This window comes from Cataglyphis hispanica, chromosome 1, assembly GCF_021464435.1.
Source record: "Cataglyphis hispanica isolate Lineage 1 chromosome 1, ULB_Chis1_1.0, whole genome shotgun sequence".
NCBI classification, from domain to species: Eukaryota; Metazoa; Arthropoda; class Insecta; order Hymenoptera; family Formicidae; genus Cataglyphis; species Cataglyphis hispanica.
The window spans coordinates 6,786,940-6,814,597 of record NC_065954.1 but is presented as its reverse complement, the minus strand read 5'-3'; the positions used below and the strand labels follow the sequence as shown (position 1 = coordinate 6,814,597).

The 27,658-nt window shown below is 32.6% G+C and overlaps 2 protein-coding genes across 3 annotated transcripts in view; both read left to right on the top strand.

Moving 5' to 3' along the window:
• Nucleotides 1-27,658, top strand: part of LOC126850526 (synaptotagmin-10-like) — a 132,361-nt gene that overhangs the window by 71,051 nt on the left and 33,652 nt on the right. The gene's annotated exons all lie outside the window — the stretch shown is intronic.
• On the top strand, nucleotides 1,284-25,300 carry LOC126849972 (glutaredoxin domain-containing cysteine-rich protein CG31559-like). 2 transcript variants are annotated; one of them, XM_050592473.1, is made up of 5 exons: nucleotides 1,284-1,451; nucleotides 2,662-4,281; nucleotides 19,101-19,334; nucleotides 23,078-23,143; nucleotides 24,886-25,300. In XM_050592473.1, exons 1-5 carry the CDS (start codon nucleotides 1,302-1,304, stop codon nucleotides 25,057-25,059), a joined length of 2,244 nt encoding a protein of 747 aa, XP_050448430.1. In that variant the 5' UTR covers nucleotides 1,284-1,301; the 3' UTR covers nucleotides 25,060-25,300. The 2 variants fall into 2 exon arrangements, with proteins under 2 accessions (XP_050448430.1, XP_050448439.1); XM_050592482.1 differs by having other exon boundaries at nucleotides 1,365-1,455.

Here is a 27,658-nt window from a genome sequence, read left to right as displayed (position 1 = left end):
AAAAATGCTGATAAGAGCAACGTAGCTATTTTTTTTCATTAAAAAATGTGTTTTTACAAAATTTTACAAAAAAATAATGCATTAAAATTTGATTATATTTATTTCTGTAAAATTATCCAATTTTATATAATAATGATAATAATGATTATTTACATTAGATCTTTTTAATTAATTTTATCACAAAAAAGCGATTAAAACAACGATTTTTAGAAATGATATATAGGCTATATTTTGATATCAACTGATAAATATAAATAATCATTAATGTAGCCAATTTTAGAATATTATAATATTACCCAAAGAATAACATACATAAATCATCATTAATTGATACATCATTATGCAATGTAAATTTATGTCATAAATTTAATCATAGAACTTTAATTGCCTATAAAAGTTATAGAAATCTTTTCTGTCTTCTCCAGGTACTCTTTAAACGATTTATCTGTGTCATAAAAATTTACAGATATAAGAGACTTTACATATATATATATAACGCATAATTAGCAAAGAAAATATTAAAGTAGATAAAAAATAAATTTTATTTAAAATAATAAAGAAATAAAGGTACACTTGATCATCAAATAATTCTGACATTCCAATATTACGGATGAAATCTATAAAAAAAATCTTTTTTATTCATAAAATTTTTTATTAGCATCTACGCACAATAAATATCTATTGCAACATCTTCGAATGATTGATCACTGTGAAAAGATTTTCGATAAGTACGAAGCATAGCCTGGGGGAGCGACCGTGCTTTCCATTCACACGGCCATTCACGGGACACGGTCGTGCACGAATTACAGCGAATGGTCCAGCAAAGACGTGCTGCAAGGAGAGAGAAGAGCGTTTTGCAGCATCGGCGGTGAAATTTCGGCAGGTGCGCACCGATAATCGAGCATGCGTGCGTGCGTGCGTGCGTGCGTTCGTTGATGTACACACCTACGCGTAAAACCGGCGCGTCCACGTGAAAGTTATGGAGAACGGTAAAGAATCAGGTATTTAAATAAGGCACCAAAGGGGTTGGTGGGGAGGGAGGTCGATCCCGGGTGGTTCGGCAGAGGACGCCACGTCCACCACTTGGCTGGACAGGTACCTGTCTGGCGACTACAAGTCGAGAGAACCCGTTCTCGTCCTTCTACGGGTCTCGCTCGCCTTTCTCTCTCCCTCTTTCCCCTTCTTTCCACCACCATCTTCGTCGTACCTTCTTCCCCATAGACAATTTCCCATTCCCCTTTTCGCCATAGTCCCGGGGCCCGACTTCAGTCCCCACCCAGGCCGCGACACTGCATGAGTGAATGTCAGCAACACTCAGTACAGTTACTAACGTTCCGTACTGTCAACGATCACCCGTTGATCGTCGTCGTCGTCGTCGTCGTCGTTGTCGGCTAAGTCGAGTGCAGTTTTACTATGCGCCGCTCTTGATACACATAAACTTGATATACGCGGTTCGTAAGTGATAATATCCTGCCTTGTAGTCCCCCCACAACAGATCCCTCTCTTCATCTTCTCTTTTCGCGTCACGCATCGTTTTCTTTTTCTCTTTTTGCGTGCCAGTCCCGTACGTTCCACCAATCTCTCTCTCTTTCGTCCGCTCGACAGGTAGTCCGCGATCTCGCACGGCTACAGGTGCGCGTAAGGTGCTAACGTTTTCTCGACGATTCGCGGAGCCTTCCACATTCTTCGGCCGATCGACCTGATTCGAAAGGCGGCACAATTCGTCAAGCTCCCCCGTCGCGCCCGCGCGATTGTCCTTACGAACGATCGATCGATCTGGAGCGCGATCGAACGAGTTACAGTCGATAGCCAGAATTTGGGCAATTTCGCGAAGTGATTGGTGCTTGTCAGCATTGCGCGATAACAAAATCATGTATAATCTCAACTGTGAATTTTTATTTATATAATTAATTTAATGATATGACATACAATATGATCCATCGAATTCAGATAAAAATAATTTTTAACCGCATTGATGCTCTAAAGAAAGTTGAAACTTCGACAACGTATTATAGATAACATCACTTATTGTTAGTAAGCTAAATTATCATTTTCAAAATTGATTTTAAATTAGTTGATTAAATTAATTGATTAAATTAGTTGATTAGTAAAAGTTTATCTTGCGCGAGGTTCATATTTAAAAAAAAGGCTAAGAGGTTCATATATTAATTTTGTTGTAAATTAGCGCGCCATAAAAAAAAAAGAAAAAAAAATATTAGTTTAATATTTCAGTATACAATGCCGTGGGATTACAAATCGTCGATGCGAATGTGCCGATGAAAAGCGGTCTGTTGCAACGGCACTCGACTTTGATCGAGTGTTATTTTGCTCCAAATTGTAGTTGTTCAGGTCGAGCAATCCACGTTGCATTTGCTGTGAATTAATATCGCGGCAAATCGCGATAAATGTTCGCTTCAACACGTGGCTTTCAGGAAATAGCTTCATTCGAGTGATTAACGTTCTTTAATGACTGTGAGATAATTGGACATATTTTTGTCCGATAAATTCGACGAAACAGCGCGACATCAAAACAGCTTTCAACATAGACACGAATTGATTTAAAGAAGAAGCTGTGAAAGAAAAAAAAGGAAAAAGAAACCTGTATGAGAGAAGCAAAGAGAGAGAAGCATTAATCCTTGACTTTCCAAATTCCTTCTCAAGGTGAAGTCTATCGAGCCACACACGGTGACTTTGTATGCACGTATGGATGAGATCGCCACGATGACTGTTCCTCCGCCACTACCAGCGAAGACTCAGGCTCGGGATGCTAACCAGGCCGCTCAGCAGACTGTGTCAATCCGGACCGTTTCTCCTTCCGTCTCGCCGTCTCTCGCCAGCGGGCCCGGAGCAACGGTATTTGTCGGAGTTAGCGCACCTACCGTCGATGCCGCGACAATTTGCAGGGGAAGAATCCCGGAAGTACAATCTGCGAACTGCGGCTACGAAGAGCGGAGTGACGCCGTCGAATCGTCGCGACAGCGGTGGCAGCAGTCGCAGCATCAACAGCAGGCCGCGCACATAGTGAAGATCAAGATCAATCCGGATGGTGACAAGAACAGCAGGGTGATTTCGACGGTGCGACTGACCCTGGACGAAAATAATCGGAATCGCGACGAGATCGAGAACGAGACGAAAGCGTGCGAGCGCTCGGGCAGGCGCGGTGACGGTACTGTGGTGGTGAGTGCGACGAACCTGGTGAACGAGCAATACTGTGCGAGTGCTGATGCCGGTGAGAGCTGTGTGAGGATCAGTGTCTTCAGCGGTGAACCGGCGTTTGACAATCAGGAGCGCAATAGTAACGGCGACGACGATAACAGAGACATGGTACACAGCGGTGCTACAGAGACTCTGAACTCGACCACTTTAGGCGGTCGTACAAAAGCCTGTTTCTATTACAACTCCTACCAGAGTCCGTTAAGTGGCATGGTAATGTCGAGCGGCCAATGTTCGCCTAGCGACACTCTAGACAGCGGCACGTGCAGCGACCTTGACGGTACACCGCCGCCGTTACCGAAGAAGAAGAACGCTAGCACGGTGATACTGTCCAACAGCACGCACAATCGGACCGGCAGCGTCACCAGCAGCGGGGCCGAGGTCGATAGTGACGACAACGAGAGCAGCATCAGCTGTGATTCCTTGAATGGCGGCGATGCAAGCGAATATCGAGTACACGAGACGACATCCAAGGATGAAGCGAAAATGGATGTCGTCAAGAAATTGATCGCGCTTTCGACGAACGGCATTGACGATCGCATCGAGGAATTTAATAACGTTCATCAGCAAGTCTCGACGATGACGGAATTTGATTGCGCGATACGTTCGCCGACATCGTCGACCAGCATCTCCCCGTCACCGTCCGGTATGTCGTCCATGTCAAAAGCGTCCTCAACTCCGCGAATCAGGAGTCCCGAATTAACGATGGAACAAAACGATAAATCGACATCGTCACCGATCGTTAAAGAATGCACATACGAGGAAAGAAAGCAATTGGAACAGGAGAGGACAGAGCAGGAGCAATGCGTCGACGTCACTCAGAATCGGTCGACCGGTCACAAGTATCTGTATGAGGATGATAGGTATATTAATTTCCACGTAAACGAGCTGCACGATAATAATAAAAACTTGAACGGTGAGAATGGCGTTGCCGAGAACGACGAGAGTTTTGCCGGTTATAAAATTCACGATAAGGAAGCCATACGAAGTGCCAAAGGGACTGTGCGCGGTGTGAAGAATAGAGTACGAGCTGGCATCGCAACATTCTTGCAATCACCCACCTCCAAGGTTTGTTTCAATAAATTAATTTAATTTCTAGTATATTATGTGAGAAAACGAGAGATTTAATGCTGAAGAATACAAGTGAATTTACAGTTTAATAATATTTGAATTTTTTCCACATTTACTGCGACAAAAAATGCGATTTATTATCTTTCAGGAATATTTCCAGTAATATTTCTTTTAATAAAAAGCTAAATTATAATTTGGTATCTATAAAAAAAAAGAAAAAAAATACTGAAAAAATTTCAAGTGGAGATCTGTGAAAATTATCTTAAAAAATATTGTATTAAAATAATATATTTATGTTAAATGTACGCAACTTAATTTTACAATTTTATGTATAAGAATTAAAGAATGTTTTTGCAAAATAAATTACGTAACATTTCTCTTATATTTGCGGCTTCCCACATTTTAAATATTGATCAATAGACACAATGCAGCAGGGTTGAATCCTTGTAAACGATGGGACGACTTGTTATGCAAATCAAGTACTGGCATTGCGAGTACCTGAAGTGCGTATTGACGAGCTTGGGATCGGTATCGATGCAAGCCCATAGGATTGTACGCTGCAATCCGTGCGTTGAGCTAGATGCACTTGATTCGCATAGTCTACAGGTCAAACGCGAAGCGTTAGATTTACAGTTAGATAGCCGCATCGTCCTCTATCGCTTGCCACTTTGGATCATCATCAAATGGCATCGATTGGTAACTATATCGTGTGTTCTGCTCAAATTTGCGTACCTTTCAAAACGCAATGAGCCACGCCTTCTCGATAATAAATGATAATGATGAATTAAATGCTGGGGAAAAACAGTTTGCATATTATATTACTGATTTATAAAATAAATTCACACATAAAGTAAATGTATGATTTTTTAAAATGTAGTTATTACATCAAGATACACAGCTGTATAAAACACGATGTACTATTAATATAAATGAAGAGAAAGACTGAATAATTTAATTAATTTTTTACATGACAGTACACAACATCACACGATTTTAGAACTCGTCTGAAATCGCTTAGAAAAGAGAATCTTTCCTTTATACTTTTACTATAAAATATGACATGAGAAATGACGTCAATAGGCAGAACAGATTTCTTGACTCACTCAGCACAAGGGACGTTATGGCGATTCACCGTAAAATGATATAATACCTTAATACAACATACTTTGACAAATATTTACTATCGTCTTATCGTTGAACGCGTTTATCGCAATAATCGGCTTACTTGCATACGAGCCTATTTATTATCTGCCGGTCGTTCGATAATGCATATCGCATTAAATTCGTCTCGGTTTCCGACGAGAAATTCGCTATTAAGATCTCATCAAATTTGAGCGCAATCGACGTAATATATTTGTATACGTATAGACGCGTCTTTATTGCGAGATTTCCGGTGTTGCTATGCGAACGTCGTGCGTACACGACGTTCATATCGTCGATGCGGAACGAATCGACATAACGGTAGATTCTATAAAACGATATTACAGCAATGTACCGAGAAATGCAACATACGCAACATATTGAGATACATCGGCCGCGAGACACAAGTCCTCGTATGTTCTACGTTTTGATCTCTTGGTATCCTTCTTTGTTATCGGGCACTCGCGTTGCTATCCATCCCGTTCGCGCATATGCGCGGCCTATTTTGCGAAATTACAGAGACCGAGAATATAACTCCACTTGCACGCAAATGCGCTGGCAACGGTTGAGAAGTAATCCCGCACTTCCTCGCGGCTAAATCTGCCTTTGAAATCTCCATGCCATATCTCGATTGCGCTTTTCACGTGCAATCCATTGCAAATGTGCGATTATCTCTGTTTCTCTCTCTCCTCTCTCTCTCTCTCTCTCTCTCTCTCTCTCTCTCTCTCCTCATGAAAAATCGAAATTCGTGATGCAAATGATGACAGTTTAATGAGATACGTTCTATATCGCATCTTCTGGTAATTGCTGGTAATTACTGATACAGTTAGAAAGTCTTTTTTTTGTAAAATCAGTTTTTAAAAGTATTTTATTTAAAACAATAATATTTGTTAATATATCTGATAAAAAATTTGTTGAGATCAGTCATAATTTAATTTAAATATATCAAAGTAATAGCAGAATTAATTTGTGTGAGTAATAAAAATGTAATCAATTATACAGTGTGGTCAATCATTAATACGCTTTATATAATATGATGTATTCTTTGAAAAGAAGTAACACTTACACTTTCGGAACGTTTACTTCAAGAGAAAATTAGATTTCAAGTAGACGTCTATTTCGGATGTCTACTTCGAATGTGATGGATACTTGATGGGTACTTGATGGATTGCTGCTATACATATATGTATATGTATATATTATACCAATAGAAATTTTTAATGGTTTGATAGATTAATCGCACGCTCGGCCAACCGTAATTTACGATATCGAAATATCATGCGTGATTTTGCAGACCGCACCACTGACCAGTACCATGTGAGTAACTTGATTTCACATAAAAAAAATTTAAACAAGTGTACCGATACTGCGACCTGAAATCATAAATATCGCTTTAGGTAAACCACCGTGCGGTATGTCCTACATTCGTCGTTTCTCGCTTCCTCATTGCACACCGAAGCACGCAGATTTATCTCAGTACTGTGTGCATCTTATTAATACTGTATCACACAAAAAATGCATTATCATCTTTTATTTTTTGTTACAACGGATTTTTATATATAGACATTTTAATAAGAATAATGAAAAAAAACAATTCAATATACAGAAAACATCAAAAGCATAGTTAATTACTCTAATTGTATCTTAGATTGTATAAAATTGTTTAATTATTTAAATTATATTTATACGAATAATGGAATATTGTTTAAAATTAAGTTTTGTGTTTCTTGATAATTTTTATAAAACATGTCGCATAAAATATTTTATATGCCATAATCATCGCTTTCGCGGAGATATTGTGCAAATTTGACTTACGAGAGGCATGTTTACATTAGGCATGTTAGTAGACATTTGCTTTGCGACAGTTTTCTCCTATTGCTCAACATTCTGTACATAATAAGAGTTCTTGCGGTTTTGGATGAATATTCAAAAGTGCCATTGTCAGAATGTAATGTGAAATTATTTCCGAGTCTGAGAATTTTGTTATTGTTTAAATTATACCATAACGATTTTGACATTTTGCGAATATTGTAGTTTCTATATCTCGATCATGTTTTCATGATGAATATGAGATTATTATTATGAGATGTAGCTGATTTCCAAGCAAACGTGCAATAGGATATGACGCATTTACTTCCGTGTAATTAGTACACAGCAAAGTATAGCTTTTCTCTCTCTCTCTCTCTCTCTCTCTCTCTCTCTCTCTTTCAAGTATACCAAAGCGACTGATATAATGAAACTTGTGCCTGAAACCGCCGTAGTAACTTCTGAGAACAAAACTCGTACAGAGAGAGTACCATACCTGTCATATAGCATGTTGGAATCTTGTGTGCTAAATTAAACTAGCACTTCTTGAATAAATAAAAAATAAAAAAACAAAAATGTTATTACATATTTTACATATGGCAATACTTATAACGTAGTGATACACATTTAATTTTTAAACCAAATAAATAAAAATTATCGAGTATATTCCGATTATTAAAAAATTTATATATTTATATAACAAAAAATATATTTATATTCTTATTCTTGATAATGGAACTTTAAATATCTTCTTATTAAACGACACTACATTTTACTGTAGCGTTATAAATAATTCATATCTAAAATAATAAAAATAAACTATGCATCTCGTATTGATATATAGTTATAAATAATGAAATTCACAAGCGCACGCACATTTCTCGCATGTATTTTAGACGAGTGATTATATTCTGTGCGAAGCAGTATATGCGCAATTAAACCGTTATACATTTAATGGCCACATAATTTGTTTAGTGAATAGAGGTTCATGTTCTGAGTAGGGTTCCGTATTATGTCGGGTGGCTGATTTTAATGCTGATTTTAATCATTAAAGTATTTTCATGGAGAAAGAATCTGAAGTGTGAAATTATTGCTTACGGTGCTGTGCAATAATTAAGTTAAAATTTGAGAATATTATTCTTTCAGAGCAACATAAAATCGCGATGGTAACTAATTGGCAATTTCTTAAACAAATATAAAACAGATTGAAATTATCGATCTTGATAACCATGATTGTATCGAAATCAGTCAAATTATTTATCCTGCTAAATAATTAATAATAATAAGAAATAAAACTTTCTTTTTTTTATGAGAAAACTAGGCATTATTTTTTTTTTCTATTCTGCTTGTACCGATTTTATAATAGGTTACATAATTGTACGTTTTGTTACGCGTAATAACGTAGAAAAACATTAGACGCATTGAACCAATTATATAGAACACTTGATTTTCTCAAAATATATACTTTCTCACTAATGAAAGTGGAACACACACACATAGAGAGTAGACTAAATTGATTCGTAAAAAACGAGAAGAATAATTACGAAATGTTTTAAACTAATTTATTTCTTTTTCACAATAGCTCTTATCAGACTCTGTTGGCCAAGATGTTACACATCATAGATGAACCCATCAACCATATTTTGTTCCGGCCGACCACGTAATTTCATTGCGCTTCGTGTTTCATGCACGCGATATCCACGCATGCAAATCGCAAATCAAGTAGCATTACTCTCGTTCGTAGCATAAATTTTCATGAAGCTGATTCGCACGTGTGTACATGCAACCCAGTTCGATATCTTGGCGACAGTTGAATAAAAAAGGTGAAATGACCAATTATAAACGCGTCGCACAGATACAACCTACTTTATCGTCTCTCTTTTTTCGCGAGCCAACTTTCTTTCTTCATGAAAATTATGCACGCAACATCATATTGCGACTGGGCGTTTCATCTATACTTTTCGATATAACTATATTAATCTTATTACTCTTCATATAATATTTATTCGAATTGCACTTCAGGGATTGAGAAATTTCCATGGCACAATATATATGTAGATCAAATTGATAGACTTTGCCATATTGGATTGATAAATTTCATTTCAGATGCTGTATAGATTGAAATGTCTTAGATCTTGCTGATAATAACTTTTCGAAATTTAGTGTATCTGCAATCATTTTTTTTTTATGTAAATTTCAAATAAATGCGTAAATGATTTATGTGTGAGTATACCTGAATTACTAATATGTCGATTAGCTTTGCTAATGAAGCGATGTCAATGATATCGACATACAAACGACCTACTTTATCTTCTGTTTTTACAATGTTACTATTCCGCGTATTCTAGAGAAAGATGGATTCGTCGAGGTCTTTAACCGCCGTGGCAGGTAGCGGGAGGTCGACTTCATGAGTTTCCCGGTTGAAGAAAACACGGTAGACATGTCCACAAGACAAATCGGGTGGGAAAAGAGAAAGCGGGTCAAAGAGGCCACCACCGGTGACAGCAGCAACGGCAACGAAAAGTTTTAGCTTCCTCTTGGATTCGATTAAGCATCTGTTTTTTTTTCTCTTGGTCTTGTCCCATCTGAATTTTGTGTGTGTCTTGTATTCTCTCTTTAGATCTATTTTATTCCCACACGTGTACTCTCTTTCTCGCACATACGTTTAAAAAAGGTTTTTATAAAAATTGCCCTTGACCAATATGTTTATCGAGAAATTTGAAACCGTAACAGCATGGTCTCATCTTTTTTTATCAAATATCTTGTTTTCCAATTAACTAATAATAGGATATGTGATATTGGCGTAAAAAAAATTTCATGTCAACGAAGCAATGCGGATATTGAATTTACGAACGACTTATTAAGTAAACACTTCTGTAAACGAGTAAGTTTATAATAAGTTTATTTTAAATTATCATGTAACATAATATTTGCCAAAATTATCAATCGCGATTTTAGGATTTTATATTTCTCGAGAGAAATATTATTGATACATAATTGTGGCTATTGTATTATTAAATATACATAGAAAATATTTCACAAATTCATATATTAGAATTAATAAGTTGTTTTAGAAAGTTTATAAAACAAGTAAAATTTATTGCATAGAAAGAGACATGTATGTGATACGTACTTATTAAAAATATAGCTATGTTCTTTTGTACTTAAGTTTTGATTCTGATATGAAATAATAAAGATAGGCGCGCTTATAAATCTCATTCAACGTATCGACAATAATCATAATCGTAATCATATCCGATAATAACGACGTAGTTTGTTTCGCAGTCTTTAAGATAAAAATAATTTCTTGAGAGTATCCCAGAGAACAGAGAGAAATTTCTTTAATCTTATCAAGCATCTGACTATTTTGAATAATCGTGTGTTTTCTCTAAGAAATAGTAACAAAGCGTTTTTCAGCCGCAGATTGCGATGCATCAAAATTTGAACTTGATGCACCGTTACTTAAATTAAGGGAAAACACAGATGCGCATTTACATATAGTGTGCCCGTACTCGTGACACGAGTAACCCAAAATTTAAGAAATTTCCATCTATACAGAACCGGTTTATCATATCTATATATAACAGAAATCCCGTATTATTCCACAAGCTGTAACGGGAATAGCATGTTATTATACTAAAATATGCTGCTACAATCTAGGTGAACGTCATACTTCTTTTTTTTTGCATTCTAAAATATCATCTTGACAATGTATATATTAATATATCTCAAAATTATTTAATGCGCATACACACACGTATATATATGCGAGTAAACGCTGCATAAATATTATTACACGAGACAATGTATTCTTTTTTTTTCTTTGACTTTAAAGAAGTTTCTAAAGAGAAACGCATGATTCATTTCCTATTTGCCTTTTGCGATACTGCAACTTTTGAATATTGCGCGAATGCAGATTCCGCGTTTAATTAATTAAAAGTCTCTTGTAAACGTTCGTAATCCGTGTGTAACATTTGCTCTTGCAAACTATAAGCTCTTGCATACTACAAGAACACGAATAATTAGTTGGTCTTATTAAAGAAGAAACCCGGAAAAGTATGTTTAATCATTTTGGTACCGGATTCTTTCATAATTTAACAAGTTAGTATAGGAAATATTCTACGGATTATTTCGTCTTTGATTATTAATTAAAACTTTTTTGCTATGTTGACATGAGGTGTTTATGATGAAAATATCGACGCGATAATAATGTTCCTTTCTAGTCATAAGATCATTGACATTTCTGCGGCAAACGCGCGGTTGCAATCGGGCATAAATAATGAAATGTATTTATGAAAGTGTACTTTCTTTTTCGGATTCGCACTTCATTTTAAGTGGTATGCGGTACGAAGTGTTTGCGAAATGATTATTGCCTTTCGATATGTGTGTTTTATTATCAGAGATGAGCAAGAGCTGATTTCTCATCGCTGATTTCATAATGACACGTGTTGTTTAATGTCGCATAATTAAACTTCACTATTTATCTTGACATAGAAGTACGTAATAACTGAGAAATGCCGTTTTCATAATAAATAGCTGGAAAGCAGGAAGTGTACATCATATACGAGATGTAGAATTATTGATTACAAACATTATTAAGAGTATTTATCATTTTTATACATTGTATTTTAAAAGAGTGTAGTTTCTCTACATAAAGTAGGTTTTAAAATAACATGCTATTTTGCTATAACATAATATGTTTAATTTTATAAATTCAAAAATTAATTAATAACACATTATTATAAAACTTGTTTTCTATAATTGGTGAGATAAAATTTTCCTGTAACATAACTAATTACGAAGAACATTAAATTACATATACGTTAAATTACACGTTATCATTCAATAAAGTAATTAATAATGAAATTTAACAAGGATTACAAGTTGGAAATCGATCCGGATATTAATGCAAGGATTACAAGTATTTCTACATTGAACATAATGATGGAAAGCTTTCCAGTTTCAATTTCAACGAAATTAAATTGATGTTAGATGGTTCAATCATTCTCGCTCACAATCAGACTCGCGCAGGTGCATGTCGATTAAGAAACGGAAAGGAATCATATAGATAATATTATTTTATATGTAGTTTGATGGATTGAAACAAAAGAATAAAAAACACGGAATAAATGAATGATGAACATGAAATAAAAAAAAATTAATGCGATACATTTTTAATTATAAAATTACTCTTAATTGTATAAGTTTAAGTTTAATCTTTGTAAATTATAACTTTCTTTGGAGATACAGCAAGTTTAACATAAATTAAAATTATCAAGAGAGAAAATATCCGTTATGCGAAAAAATATGGCGATAACAGATATATGACTCGTTTGAAAGGAAAGAAATTCTTTTCGAGGCATAAGAAAAGTAGATTCTCGCAATATTTTATATTCAGAGACGAGAAAGATAAAGCGTTTGCTCTGAATAAAAATTTTACGCTATGCGATTGTCTACGCTACAGCATGTTTACGTACTTTCTATTTGCATAATTGAATCTATAATTATCTTTTTAATTTAAAATGAGACGAGAGAAATGCAAGAATAGCGAATCATTTTGATCGATATCAGTGTAAAATTTCGTCCACGATTTACATTTTGGAATAGTTCAGAGATTTGAAGAAGCGTTTTGTATTTCCGTTTGGTCAATCTGCGACCACAATTAATCGATTTAATAATCGACCGGAACATATGACAATTCTCGAACCGCACGTAACCTTGCATATAGAATAGATTCGCGGTTAACATTTCGCCAATGACGTAGATCAAACTGACGAGTGCAAGACGAGACAAATTGCGTATCGACGATATACGATCCGCATTGCGGCGAGAGCTTGACCGGATGTGCTCTCGAGTGAGGAACTCATCGATCGCGTGCCGCGACTTCGATGGGGAAATACACGTGAAATTACGTCATGCTCGTAGACCTTAAGAGAGGAGTCCAGCGAAAAATGCATTCATCGAACGGTGACGCATTTGCATCAATTATCCCGACAAAGGTCAGATCTCACCTGACATCACCGCGATGCGCGCGACAACGTAAATACATGCGTTATGCGACAAGGAAATCGTTTTTTCTTTGGCGCTTGTGTCATGCATCGCGAAGCGGAGAACGGCTGAATCGCGGATGACGTTTTACCGGTCGCGAGGAGAACGACGGATTTCTTGCTTCACCTATCGGTCACTCGTGCCTGCTGCGTGACTTTATATTATCATCCATGTCATTCGTTCGCGAAACTCGCCCTTTACGTAATTGAAGGCACTCATATATGTAAAGTGAAACGATATATCAAAGATAGAAGTCTGCCTAAAGTTATATATGTTTACATTTGTATCTTTAGATACATGTGTCAATCCATGCGTAAAAGTATGTAAAGTTTCGCCGACGGGATCGCTGTCCAGGAGGCCCTGCGGCGATTCGCTTAGGCGAATAGTTGCAGATATATGTACGCTTTCACCTTTTCACACATTCGCTTCTGGTCAATATGCCGCGCGCCCTTGCTGATCGCGATGTCTCCGCGATTGCAGATGCCAATTGTCTTGTGCAATCGCGGCACCGCACGTGAGAACCTGAAGAGACTGCCGCAATCGCACCGTCATCGTTTACATCGCGTGCTCTATTATTTACATCCCTTTCCCTTCCTTGTATCCTTTTCTCTTTGACTCTAATTCCGAGCTCTAATCTCATTCTCGTCATGAACGCATTGTGAAAGTCTGTGTGACACATGAGATTGTTATTACAGAAATGACGAAAACGCACCGCGACTTCCTCCCACTCTTTAGAAACTAAATCGTTCTAAACGGCTACCGTCTATTGTGTCACAATGGTTAACTATTAACTCTCATCATTGTACCATTAAGTGCCAGATCGTGCAGACAAATATGTCAACGTGTAGACTAGACTGATCGATGATTCAATTTACCGAGACGAAAGACTTCTGACAATTATCTGATTTAATGCTAAATAAATAGATGAGGAGAAAATAAACACTTTACAATATGGATTTAATGTTGGTGGAACATTAGTTAACTTAATTTTACGCTTCTTCAAACATCCTTCTAATGGATATTTCTTGCATGATGCAAGTTTCTGTATATATCAACAAGCAGAGTTCATTCTTCGAGAGTGATATGTATTTATAATATTGCCAACAATCTTAACACACCAAATTCCGGTCAGTGGGCGACCTGATCTCTTGTAACATTATCCCAGTTACGGAGAAATCGTCTTTGGCGCTTCTATCCTTGTCTGTATTACCAGCTCGAATCATTCACAATTAATCGCTGATTCAAAGCATGCCGTCGTTTTGTATGTAACACGTACGGCTAGATGTACCTTTCATTAAGCGCTCGTAAAATTATCTTGTCTTTGAAAACGTATAGCACTAGCTGTGCTGTATCATAGTACTGTGAAATTGAAACTCATTAAACTGTTTGAGTTGGGTATGATATTATGAACATTTACGTTTAATTAGTCTCATGATAATCATAAGAAATTTCGCAATCTAAATCATTCTCAGACTTGGATTAAAACTGAAGATTATTCCTTATTACATAGACATTAAGAATTAGTAAAATAAAACAAGAAATTACAAATAGAAAGGTATGAAGAATTTTTATAATTATTTAAAGAAAAAAATTTTCTTACACAAGAAAATTTTAATTATACAAATTAATATTATTTTGAAGAAATTCAAAAACAACGTTTAGATAGAGGTATATATTTATTTTTAATTATATACATGCTTTGTTACAATATCTTTTACTGTTTTTAACATTTGAATATTCTTCTTCAAGAGACTTCTTAAATGTAATGTAGTAATAATTTTCATATATATTTTTTTTATACTTTCTTTCTCTTTAATATATGTAGTAAATACAATACGATGTTTTGTACAAGCCTTATAATATATTTCTTATCATAGCTTTATTATCCAAAGAGATTTCTATTGGGAAGTATAAGATCTACAGAGTGGATATAACGTTGTCGGTGAGGGAATGTCGCGACGCACAAAAAATTATTCACCTCATATGACCCGCAACGGTTTCACACACCTTCCCATTACAAGAAGCTACGATGGATAAATTATTTTTTTGCAAGTCTCCTCTCTTTGTTATCGATCATATTAAAAAACTGCATTCTTGATATTCATGTTTAAAATAAAAAATGTTAAATTACTCTTGCTATAAATGGCGACTAAGTCACTTATAATAAGATTATAATTTCTGATATAGAAAAATATAATTAACAATTATTTTAAATTAATCAGCATTTTGTATATATTTTATTATAAAGAAAATAATTTTTTGACATTAATGTAACAATATAAAAACAATAACTAGATAGATTTTTATCAGACAATGATAATTCTAATTAAAGTGCTATCACAGAAGACTTATAAATATTACATATAAAAAGATAAAAATTTATTTTGAATCTGCAGAGCGACACCGAATTGCTCAATATACATCCTATTTTCCGATCATTGAAAGGCTAAAAAATTTTTATTTCTCTATGTGTGTGCGTATAATCTGTTTCTTTTATCATGATTGTATTTGTTTTGTTTCTCTGTACTTTGTTTATTTTCTCCATTCGCGCGGCAGATTTAAGACATACCATGTAATGTGACGATTCTGTATTTCCGTTAGACATTCCAATCTTTCACTCGTTACTGATCCTCCATCAGCAAATTGTGATATCATTATTTTTATATTTAATATTATTTCATTATTATATTCCATTATTATAAATATTTTTTTGGAGGCAACTCATTGATATCTATTGTATTCTCTGCTGAAAGTTTTTGTGTAGTTACTGTGTGATACTGTTTTTAACTTTGTGATGGATAATAAATTTTTAATTTTACTGTAATGCCTTTGGAGAGACTCAATAATTTAACAATTAATCGGTCATGGTTTTTTATATTGTTGATAGTTTTTTCTAGTTTTTATTTAATGATCGCTTGTCTTTTACATTTTACTTTTAACTTTGAAGAGAATGCAGTTTAAGATTAAAACGTTTGCGTCTTTTTCTTTATAATTTGCATTTTATTTATATTATTTAGGCTTTGTAAATTATATTTTGTTTTATTTTTTAATTTATTAAAATTGTCGCGCGTTTTTGTTTTTTAATTGTGCCTCTATGGTATACGGATATCCGTTAATTGCTTCTTGAGCCTTTCTATCGATTATTTTAATTAGAATTTTCATTTAATATTTAGGATACACGTGGGATAGAAAAAGTTTGTCCCCCATCAGTTTTATAACTTATGATGCGAAGCTCTCTGTTAGGCCATCTGGTTCGCGTGTACCTGACTGTATTGGTTCTGCCTTCTTCAAGAACGGCACGTAATTATGATCGAAGGCAATTACTATACGTGTCATTTGCGTAGGGTAACGGGTAGGAACAAGTAGGTTAGCAAAAAATTAGTAATGGCTAGTGGAGATCTTACCACTCATACTTCCACAATGATAGCATGCTTTCATAGTGCAGATCATGCACCTGGTACAACAAGTCCGGTTTCCCCGTTGAAGTACCCACATTCATTAGCAGTCGAGCGAGCACGTGGTGATCCATAATGCTAATCGGACGTGATCGTTTTACGTGGAATGACCATATCGGAGAGCAGAAATTTCATCGAACTCTGCGAATGCGAACCTTATTGAATTTAGAGACTATATTGATATTTTCATTCGAGATGTATCCCCTTAACTAGAAAAATTTTATTTTATAATAAAACTTTTCTTGCGCATATATTTAAGAAGAATGTTCTATAACTAAATGTAAAAAAGTTTCAATTTTGTCAAAGAACATTTTTAATAAATATTCTTCGCAATACATGTAGCATTTATCATGCCTTATGCTTTAAGCGCAATAAATGGCAGTCTCTGAAGTTTTTACGACAGCAGTGACATTAATAAAGAGACGATAGTTTTTACACAGTAAAATGTTGTTTTTTTTTTTTATTTGATATATTCAGACAAATTACAGCAAAAAGCGTAAAGAGCTTACATTTAAACTATTCAAATTTATGCACAGTATTACAATATCCACGATTTTTTACTCACACATAATAAATGCAGAGAATGCATAGAATAATAATTGCGTAATTTCTTTATAGATTAAAAATTATATTAGAATTATGCGATACTGTGTGTGTGTGTGTGTGTGTGTGTGTGAGTGAATTAGTTTGCGCAAGCGGTGAAAGCTAATTTAACATGATCATTTCCCCTTCCTTTTTCTATCTCCTCTGCCGCTTACCCTGCTATCTTCTCTTATTCTTCTTCGTCTTTCTTGAGAGGACAGCCTAAACGACATTACGTAATTCAGCTGAAAAGTATATTAAGCATTACGAGAAGCAGGCAATTTAAAAGACAGCTAGATTATTACGAAGAGATTGCATCTGAGAGGAAGAAAAATATGTGTCTCTTTTACAAATTTACAGATTGTATCCATTTTTAGTATGTGATCTACTGAAACTTATATGATGCTATAACAATTGATGTCATAACAAGTGATGTTTCAAGAATGATAATTTAATCGAATTAAAAAAATGCAATTTTTATAAGCCATTCTAATGTTTAATGACAGAGTGTATAAATATTTTTTAATTGTAGAAATATTATAATTAATATAATAAAAATTATATTTTGCTGTCATAAATAGTAGATAAAAATATAAAAAAAATTAATTTTTTCTGTAAATTATCAAATATGCGCAATATCTTGATGCAATAGTTATGCACGTGCCAATGAAATCAATTGTATTAAAGGAACAAGTGATGAATGCACGCGTTGTTAAGCAAGAACCGAAGTTCAAACGGCGATTGCGATTGAATCGTCGAACCATAAAGGGTCGCTCTCTTTCGTGTGAAAATTGTGGTCCGTGTCTATCCAAGAATTGATTGCCAATAAAGGAGAGAGGATACTTTGTGTGTTTAGCGTTAGTTTCAGAACTTTATTAATTCATCAATGCATTTTATTATTATTCTCTCGCTTATGATATTACCACATTAATCTATATAAAATTATTGATATATGTACATATATACATACACATAACAAACACATACACACAAACATATATTTACGTTATTTGTTTTTGTTTTGTAACATATTATCTTTTGCTTTTTAGCATATATTAAAAATGTCAAGACAACATGAAGCTTTTGCAATATAGTTAGAACAAGCGATGCTATTTATATTCAGTGCTCAATTTTCTCGCAGCATGCGATTAATAACTGTTGTTATCGATAAATATACATTGTATACTGTTCAATCAAAACTTTAATTTAGCTAATATTTTCCGCGTTTTAATTAAAGTGTTTTTTCAAGAAAAATCTAATTGTTCTTCTATATATTATATTATATAATATTAAAAAATTTTTATATGATAGAATATTTCTCTTTATATCGCCTCTCTCTCTCTCTCTATTATATCTATCTTTAAGAAATGATCTTCGACAACATATATATTTGCATTTTTTTTTTTTAATTATTGACATCGATATCGCTTACACATACACACGATTACACGCATACACATATTTGTACTTACACACATGCATATTCAAAGCTGTCCTCACTCTCAAATTTATATCTATCGTGATTTTGGAATATATATCATTTCCATATCATTGAACAAAATAAGCTCGCAAGAGGTATATCGTTTTAATTCAACGCAAAGTAATGATGATTATTTAATCATATATTGATAATTCATACAGTGAAGAATGAAAAATAATATGTAAGAATCATCTCAATAATCTTCCTTATCGCAGATCTCAATGCAATTTATATTCTGTTTAAACTTGAAATTTACATGGGTTTTTGTTCCTTGATCTTTAGTAGCATATTATACTCTGTTTTAGGCTTATGTAAAAAGGGAAAAAGGCAAAGTGGTGCTTTACATGACATCGCTGGGCATAGTTAGAGAGACCTTTACGAATTGTATGAAGATGAAGCAAATTTTGTGGACGAACATGGTCAAGTATGACGAAGCAGATTTATTTCGCGATACAGAATTACAAATCGAACTCAGGGACCGGATTAATTTGGAAGTCTTAACATTGCCGCAACTCTTCGTCGATGGTCAGCATATCGGGGTATGTATGCCTTTTCAATTCTAATAAATAAGATATAATATATGAAACTGCGCAAAATAGAGAAAATATATATATTGATGAAATAAATTTCAAGAAATAGCTTGTAAAATGTACGTTTTAATGAAAAAATTTGTTCTGACATAATTAACGGCACAACTTTTTTAATCACAGTTCTAAGAATAGAAACTATAACTTATATAGTTTTCTGTTATATTTATTAGTTAAACATGTTAACATTGTATGTGTAAAGTAGAAATTAGATATGAGAAAATATTGTCCCAAGACTTTTTGTTAAATAAAAAAAATAAAGCGCATAAAGTTCTGCACAAAGCTAGAAATAAGCAGATTCTTATTCTTGGAGATGTCTTTCCTAGATCTTTTAAAAATATTCGTACTTAAATTTATAGTACATCGCATCGTATTACGCATTAATGTTGGATTTAATGGTGGATTATAATGATATACACTATTGTGTATATCAACATTAATTTATTATTTTGATAAAAGTTGACAAAAACTTACACAGCATGGATTACTTTATTCTTGATAATTGCGAAGAGAAATTCTGAATAATTTGCACTTTTAATTAGGTGACAGAGTCTCTCCCCCATCCACGTTTTTATTTTATAATAAAAGAAAATAATAGTTAGAAGTTTGTAAACTGTATTTGAAATTCTTAACAAAACTAATATAATAATTCTGAAGCATATTGACAGTGATACACAGTAACGAGTAGATGCAAACAAAAAAATATATACACATGAATAGGATATAACAAAAAGTTGTTACAAATTAATACAAAAATTATTTCATAGTCACAATCTTAGGAACTAAAGAGATGACCGCTACAAAATTCAAAGCGTGCATTACTTAACAAAATATACCCTCTACAATATATGTCAATAGGAAATTATTCGTGCTGTGTATGTTTCTGTCAATTTTCATTATTATTTCTTTTATTCTTGAAACATATAATTTAGTTAAAAATAGATGTATTTTATATTGTCAAATTTTAAAATATATATTTTTGATATAAACGTTTTATATAAAGGCATAAATAATAAAGCGTGAACAGCTGGCGTTGAACGTTCTGTTATCTGTGTTTGACATTTGTCAACTCAAAAGATATTTTGTTCTTAATAGCAATATCTTTTTATTTCTTTTTATTTTCTCTCTTTCTCTCTTTCCCTTTAACAGATAGGCTCACTTTTCATAAAAGAAATTAAAGTGCGCGCGTACTAGAATTCGAGTTATGAGTACTTCATGATCCCTTTCGAATCCATCGTCTTACGCCTTGCAAGGAATTTATACAAGGCCGATGACGCATTATGCAATCGAGGATACTCGACATCGAGAAAGTCGAGAGATGAATAACGTGAAATGTCAAAGATAACTATTGACTGATGAATAAAAATTGAATGAATTTACGAGTGAAAATTTGAAATTGTGTTTAATTTGCATAGACTATATGATGAATCAATAAAAAAGAATATCATACATATATTCTTAGATATTTTATATAATAGAATTTTTACATTTAACTAAATAAAATGCAACAATTAACTATCATATTAATAATAAAATAAATGATAATATATAATTATAAAATTTCTCATTTTAATGAAATTATTGTATTCTTAGGATATGAGTATATTTTTATATGGTGATAGAATACTACGGCAAAGATGGTAAAATATTATGTTTCATTGAGATTGAAAGAGACAGAGAGAAAATAGTATTAAGTTAAAAATATTTAAAGTATCAAATTTTATATATATATATATATATATAGAATATATTATTTTTTTTCGTAGAAATTAAAATTCTTGATGTTTATATATTAATATAAACTGATAAATTGTTTGATTTCAATAAACAATTAGTCATTTTGAAAAAAGGCTCATATAATCATGTTACGATTTGCGCGATGCCAATTGGATACTGAGCCGTAATAAAGATTACTTAATCGGTAGAATGAGATAGTAGAAATTAGTGACAAGAAACGATTATTATCGCAGTGATCACTTAAACGTTACGGTACTTGGGAATGACCGTAATAAACCTACGTATGTTCTCCCATTGTGTATAGTTCGTAATTGCTCTCATTCACGACGGAAGTAATATAAGTTCGTATCATCATGTATGACGAGATATCTTACGAGATACATCTTCATAAAATAGTATGTCGCTTTTATTGCGATGTAGTAAAGATCTTCGTAATCATAACCGTCAGTTGTGTTTACGCACTTTTTCCAAGTGATAAAATGAGAGATACACTTTGATCGTATTATGAGATATATGAGCATACTTATACATATATGTATAATATAATTATCAATTATACACATTTCTAATATCAGGATGCTTTGTACAATAGATTTTTTTATATAATGCAGTCTGATCTGTTTTTATCAGATATTAAAATTATGAATTGTTTAATATAGAATTAAATAGAGAATTTTTTATTATAGCAAACATTGTATAAAATTTTTGCTATATAATTATAATATTATTATAATCTTTTTTAAATCTTTTATCACACAAATTAGAGATATATTTATTTCTTTTTTAATATTTTTTTTTTTAAATTTATTTTGGAACAATATTAATTTTTCATATGACTTGCTCGGAAATTTAATAGCAATAATATGTTTCTAATAAAAATAAATGGATTAGATAAACAACATATGTTTAGCTCTAAGAGCCAATCATGCTGTAATTTGATTTTCTCAACTACGTCGCAGTGTCCGTTTCTCAAGAAACTTACTTCCAGCAACCGATAGTTGGATAGAGCAGATATATGCGTAAGTGAAATGTCAAGCTATTTGATCCAAGGCCATTGGAGAGAACGCGAAGTGAGATTGCCTGCGTTACACTGCTTTAAGATAGCTGATGTCTAGCCTACAAGTGTACACACATAAAGCTAGCCCAACTGCATTCCAATCTGTCGGCGTCATGTAATTATCTCGTACGAAATAACAGATTCATACCGAAAATCATCGAAAAATATCTGTTTCTTTCTATTACAATTTTTTTATCGATTTATACATACTTTCACTCTTGCTCTTCGCACGTTTGACAGCTCATCACGTTGTCTTTAGTGAAAGGAATACACCGTCGTAACTACATTCGCAATAAAGTCTATATTACATTACATCAGATATGAAATTACAAGACGTGCTCAGACGGATCTTTGGAATGTCGCATTATTTTGCTCGCTTGCATTCGCAAATTCGTCTACAATCTTGAAAATTTTGCAACAAATATCACGCATAATAAGTTATCTCTGAGCAATTAGCTGTTACAATTTAAAAGACTTTTTAGAATAAAATATAGCGAAATTTTCCCTTGGATAAATTAGAAGTGTTAATTCTACTAAATGAATATTGCGTGTTTTATTAAGAATCTCATTAACACTAGCATGCAAAATGCACGATACAATTATTACGGTGAATGTGCATAACTGCTATGCACGAGAAAAAGCGGAAAATATGATAAAATTTTTTTGTGCAGCTGTATTCCTCGTCGAGAATGTTATGTCGTCGTCTTGAAAGACGCGTCTTGCAATTTTTTTTTTATTCGACAGAAACTCTTTAATGCATGCGACGTATCATCAAAAGTCTTGTTTACAGCATAGTCGTAATCATATAGCAACAGACATGAGGCGAAAAGAAAGTATTCAGATTCGAATGGTTTAAATATTAAATGCCTCTCTGTCTCACAAATTTTTTTACTTGTTACAGGGTGTCGACACCGTCGAGCGACTTAACGAGTCGGGGGAACTACGTCGCATACTGGAACCTTACCAGGTGAATTGATTATGCCAACCATCGTAGAGCTTCAATATCCTTTTTGCTTCGGGCTGTACTTTAATACGGATGTGCCGGGACGTGGAATTAATAATTTATCACCGGAATTTATCGATTGACGTTACATTTATGTGTTAAACGCATTATTTTCTCTCGCATTATTAGACGCAAATGCGTAAGAAATGAACGGTCGGATTAATTTTTATAATTATCAGTTACGACATATACTAATTAAATACCTGTGGTTTCGTAAGAAAGAGGTGGCATAACAGATTAAACTATTCGAAAACAAAGAGCTATATATAATTTCCGCATTTATTTTAAATTTAGATTATGTTTAACTTTAAATTTCTAATGTTAAATGAAAACGATATTATCACAATTTCTAGTTATATACGATATTATTTATTTCTAGTTATACACTCGTAACAATTTTACGCAGACAAATTAATTTATTAGTCTTGTTAAAAATATAACATTCTCTTATTTTCTATAAAAAAAAATTTATATAACAAGAAACTTTTCAATATCTACATTTATTGTTACTATTTCTTATAAACTTCTTTCAAGCAAGTAATAAAAGTATAGTCGATATTCAGAATAGGAATTGAAAAATTTGGTATTTGATTTAAATTTATGCGCTGTCATAAAAAATTTATTACAATTTGAATAATTTGTATAATTACATTATACATTCGCGACGCATTTATTATGCGCAGAATAAGCTCTCTAAGATAGACAGAATAGTAGACCGTGATAAAACGTCTACACATAATACAAGCAGTTGTGAACGCAAGGTTGCACGGTCCTTTCACTTTTATCTGTAACCGTCTCTCTCTAACTGCCACCTCCTTTTTCATCGAGATCATAAATTTCTATGTCGTGCAATTCAGGTTTACCTTGCTGCAACTAAAGGTCGTTTACATATATGCTGCCATTGTTATTTTTGTTGCATGCCAACGGTGTTGTTATACATATAAATTCCTCAAAACAATCTCTGTGAGATATATGCGTAGTGATTTTATTCATTTTTGATATAAATTAATTATTTTCTTCGTGAATGTAATGATAAAATCATAAAATGTTTAATATTAAAATATAGATATACATAAGATTAACGTGACATTAATATTTTTAAATAATACAGAAGTATTAACAATGCAATACAGTTTTCTAATTTTTACTAAAATCAGGTTTGAATAAGTGAAAGGATTAATGATACATTAATAGAAATATAATTTATCAATGTCTTTCTTTCTGTTTATTTTCGGATACAGCAGTTAAAGGCATGGAATGTATTATTTAAATTTAATTAAAATCTGTAATATTTATTTGATTAACAATCGTATACTTAATCTTTATTCCATTCAAACTTGTTATATACTCTGCAAAATCGATTTACATTTCAAGTATATTAAACTCACGATCAGTAGCAAGTCAAAGTGAAAGTGAAAACTATAGTTTCATAACGCCAAATCAGGCTCGATGGAAGGCTTGTTTAAACATTGTTGTCATGTGAAATTTATCTAATTTATTTTTAAGAATCATTTCTGCATATTAAACGTATTGTTATTCAATATATTAACAAGTTATCGGTTTAAATTTAATATGCATTTAAAAATTTTTAAAAAATCGGAAGAGATGGCGCAAAAATTAAACGTCACAAAAAACGTTATTTTGAAAAAACTATTGCTATTTTTGTAACGCCCTTAATTAAATATCACAAAACGTTTATGTTTCAGTGTAAGGATGCATGCGCCGTTTGTTGTTACTGTGGCGGATTTCAGAGATTATTATGTCCCATCTGTCACGGCAGCAAGAGATCAGTACATCGCAACGAGTTCACAGTAGAATTCGTCGCCCTCAAGTGCGCCAAATGTGATGTTTTTGGTATGATACGTTGCCCGCATTGTTGAGGAAGTTCCGCGAGGGAATCCACATACACCTGCTCAAATCACACATTTCTCTCTGTCTCTCTTTTAATCTATGATCATCTACTAATTTACATCTGTATTTAAGGTGCTACGAGAGTATATTTTATACTATGCCTTAAGCAAAGACATACACGAAACGCCTACAGACACTAACTAATTGCGTAGCTACGCTGACGCATGTTGTAAGATATCGGTTAATAAAACTTTGTGTAAAGTTTTGTAATTTTATGCACCTTTACTAGAACTTCCCTAAAGTCAAAAAGCTGCTTCTCTAAATCTTTGGTCATTTAACGACCAAGTTCATTCGCGATCTTTTCTTCGCCGATGAACGTGCGAAAAACATCAAATAACGATTACTTAAACAAAATCTATTAAATCACTTCATCAAGTTCTACAGGTCGTCCTTAAGAAACAAAAAAATGTTATTGAGGTTTTAAATTTAAAATTTTTTTTTATACATTTATAAAAATAAAAATTATTATAAATAATTGTAATAAATCTCTTTTAAGAGATTTATATATACGATATAAATATATAAATAATATAAATTTATAAATATATGTCTGTAAATAATATATGTATAAATAATAATACTAATAAATAATAATAACTTATAATTAAAATAATAAAATAATTGAAATACACAAGAATGATGCGCAATGTGTATTAATTTAATCAAAAAAGGTGTAAGATAACTCTGCCATTCTATTGTGACTTCCGTTTGTGATAATTAAATGGAACAAGAACGAGAATGCCTTTCATTGAAAGAGATAAAAACGTAAGTATGTGATTCTTCCTTAAGCTTATTTCTTCACGTAAGAACCAATAATGAAAGAATCAATAGGACAAGCGATTGACCACAACTTGGCTCCAATATACTGTCGCAGACATTGTCGTATTTCATGCACAAATCTTAATCTTCTTAACATTATTTACGAAAAAATACGTATATCTGATACAATCTTTTGCATAATGATGTACATAAAATATATTGAAAATGATTGATATTTATATTTGCAAGGCAGGTATTAAATGAGATAAAATAATGTCGTGCTTAAAATGATATTATTGTACTTGTTTGAAAAAATACATAAAAGAATATATATAAGAAAAACAATTCTGAGAACATACGATAGTGGCTCCAGCATTTCGTTTTGTTAAAGTAGGCATAAAGGATAAAAGTGTTTTCGCGCTTTTTTTGAGTAGAAAAAGAAACGCGATTATACTATTTAATAAAAACAAATGCTTTGTACTCTATTGCGTTTAATTATCGGTAGTTTAATTACATGATAAAATAAAACAAGACATTTTGACAAGTAGAGCAAGACAAATTACTGTGAAAATTTCATCAAATTTTAATTTGTATTTACTTACAAATATTTAAGTGTATTAATACAATAATAATAACAACACACGGAATGTTTAAATAAAATGTTATATGATTCGTCATTTCTGTACATTTGCACTTTCTGGTATTGAAATAAAATTCTTTAACTCAATTATATAATTATTTTTTATTTATATGTGTGACTATGTCAGTCTATAATATACTTATTCTACGTTTTTTCAAAGGTAATCGTATGTTAATTACACCTTAATTGTTACACAGTTTGAATTTCTCGATAATATGCTGTCTGATAATTTGATGTGAATACATTAGGACTGCCAATTATATTATCAGATTGGTTTTCTATATTTACATATGCAACAAGTTAAATCAATAACGTGCGCTGCCATTTTAAAAGACATAATCCTTTAAATGGGCTTAAAAATACTAATTGGTTTAAATCTTATATTGGAAAAAATAAATTTTAAGGAAATATGTAATATTGAGTTTTAAAAGATTGATAGATATAAACTCTTTTATTTTAGCTTCTTTTCATTAGCAATTTTGCAATAGTTTCGTATAAGCAGATTCATGTGTCTGTTGGGTGCTATTCCAGATATTCCATATATATTTCGAAGAGATGCTGTTGAAACCACATATGAAGCAAATTTGAATCGATCGCTGGTTAGCCATCTTTGGAACACGCATAATTAAGCATCCAGAAATCAATATATATGATCATATATATACACATAGATATGATCGCATTTTATAATAAATGCAGTATATAAAAATAAGAGATTCAAAATTGCAAAGCTACGACATTAGAATTTAAATTTTTTTTTTATTTTTATCAATTAAAATGTTATTTGGATATTTTAGTATAGACGATCGCAAAATTAAAATTTAAAGAATTTTAATATAGCAATATAGAAAATTACGCAATTATATAATCTATAATACTCGGATTTTGAAAGTTTTATTGCAGTCATGTGTGTGCGCAATCTGGCATTATTACATTTTATATAAAATATCTCCCTCTTGTCCTGAATTCATTTTTATATGTTAATATAATTATGACAAAATTACATTATATATATATATATATATATATATATATATATATATATATATGATATTTTATTGTAGTATACGTAGTTACTTCAGTTCCAATATTATTATATCAATTTACAATATAACAATATTACTTCTTTAATGCGATATCCTAATATTACTGTATAAGCTCCGTTTCGT

Coding starts and splice junctions, on each gene's coding strand:
- LOC126849972 (XM_050592473.1), top strand. CDS start 1,302: ATGTCAGCAACACTCAGTACAGTTACTAACGTTCCGTACTGTCAACGA. Junction 19,335..23,077: donor TCGATGGTCAGCATATCGGG/GTATGTATGCCT, acceptor TACTTGTTACAG/GGTGTCGACACCGTCGAGCG. Junction 23,144..24,885: donor GCATACTGGAACCTTACCAG/GTGAATTGATTA, acceptor TTTATGTTTCAG/TGTAAGGATGCATGCGCCGT.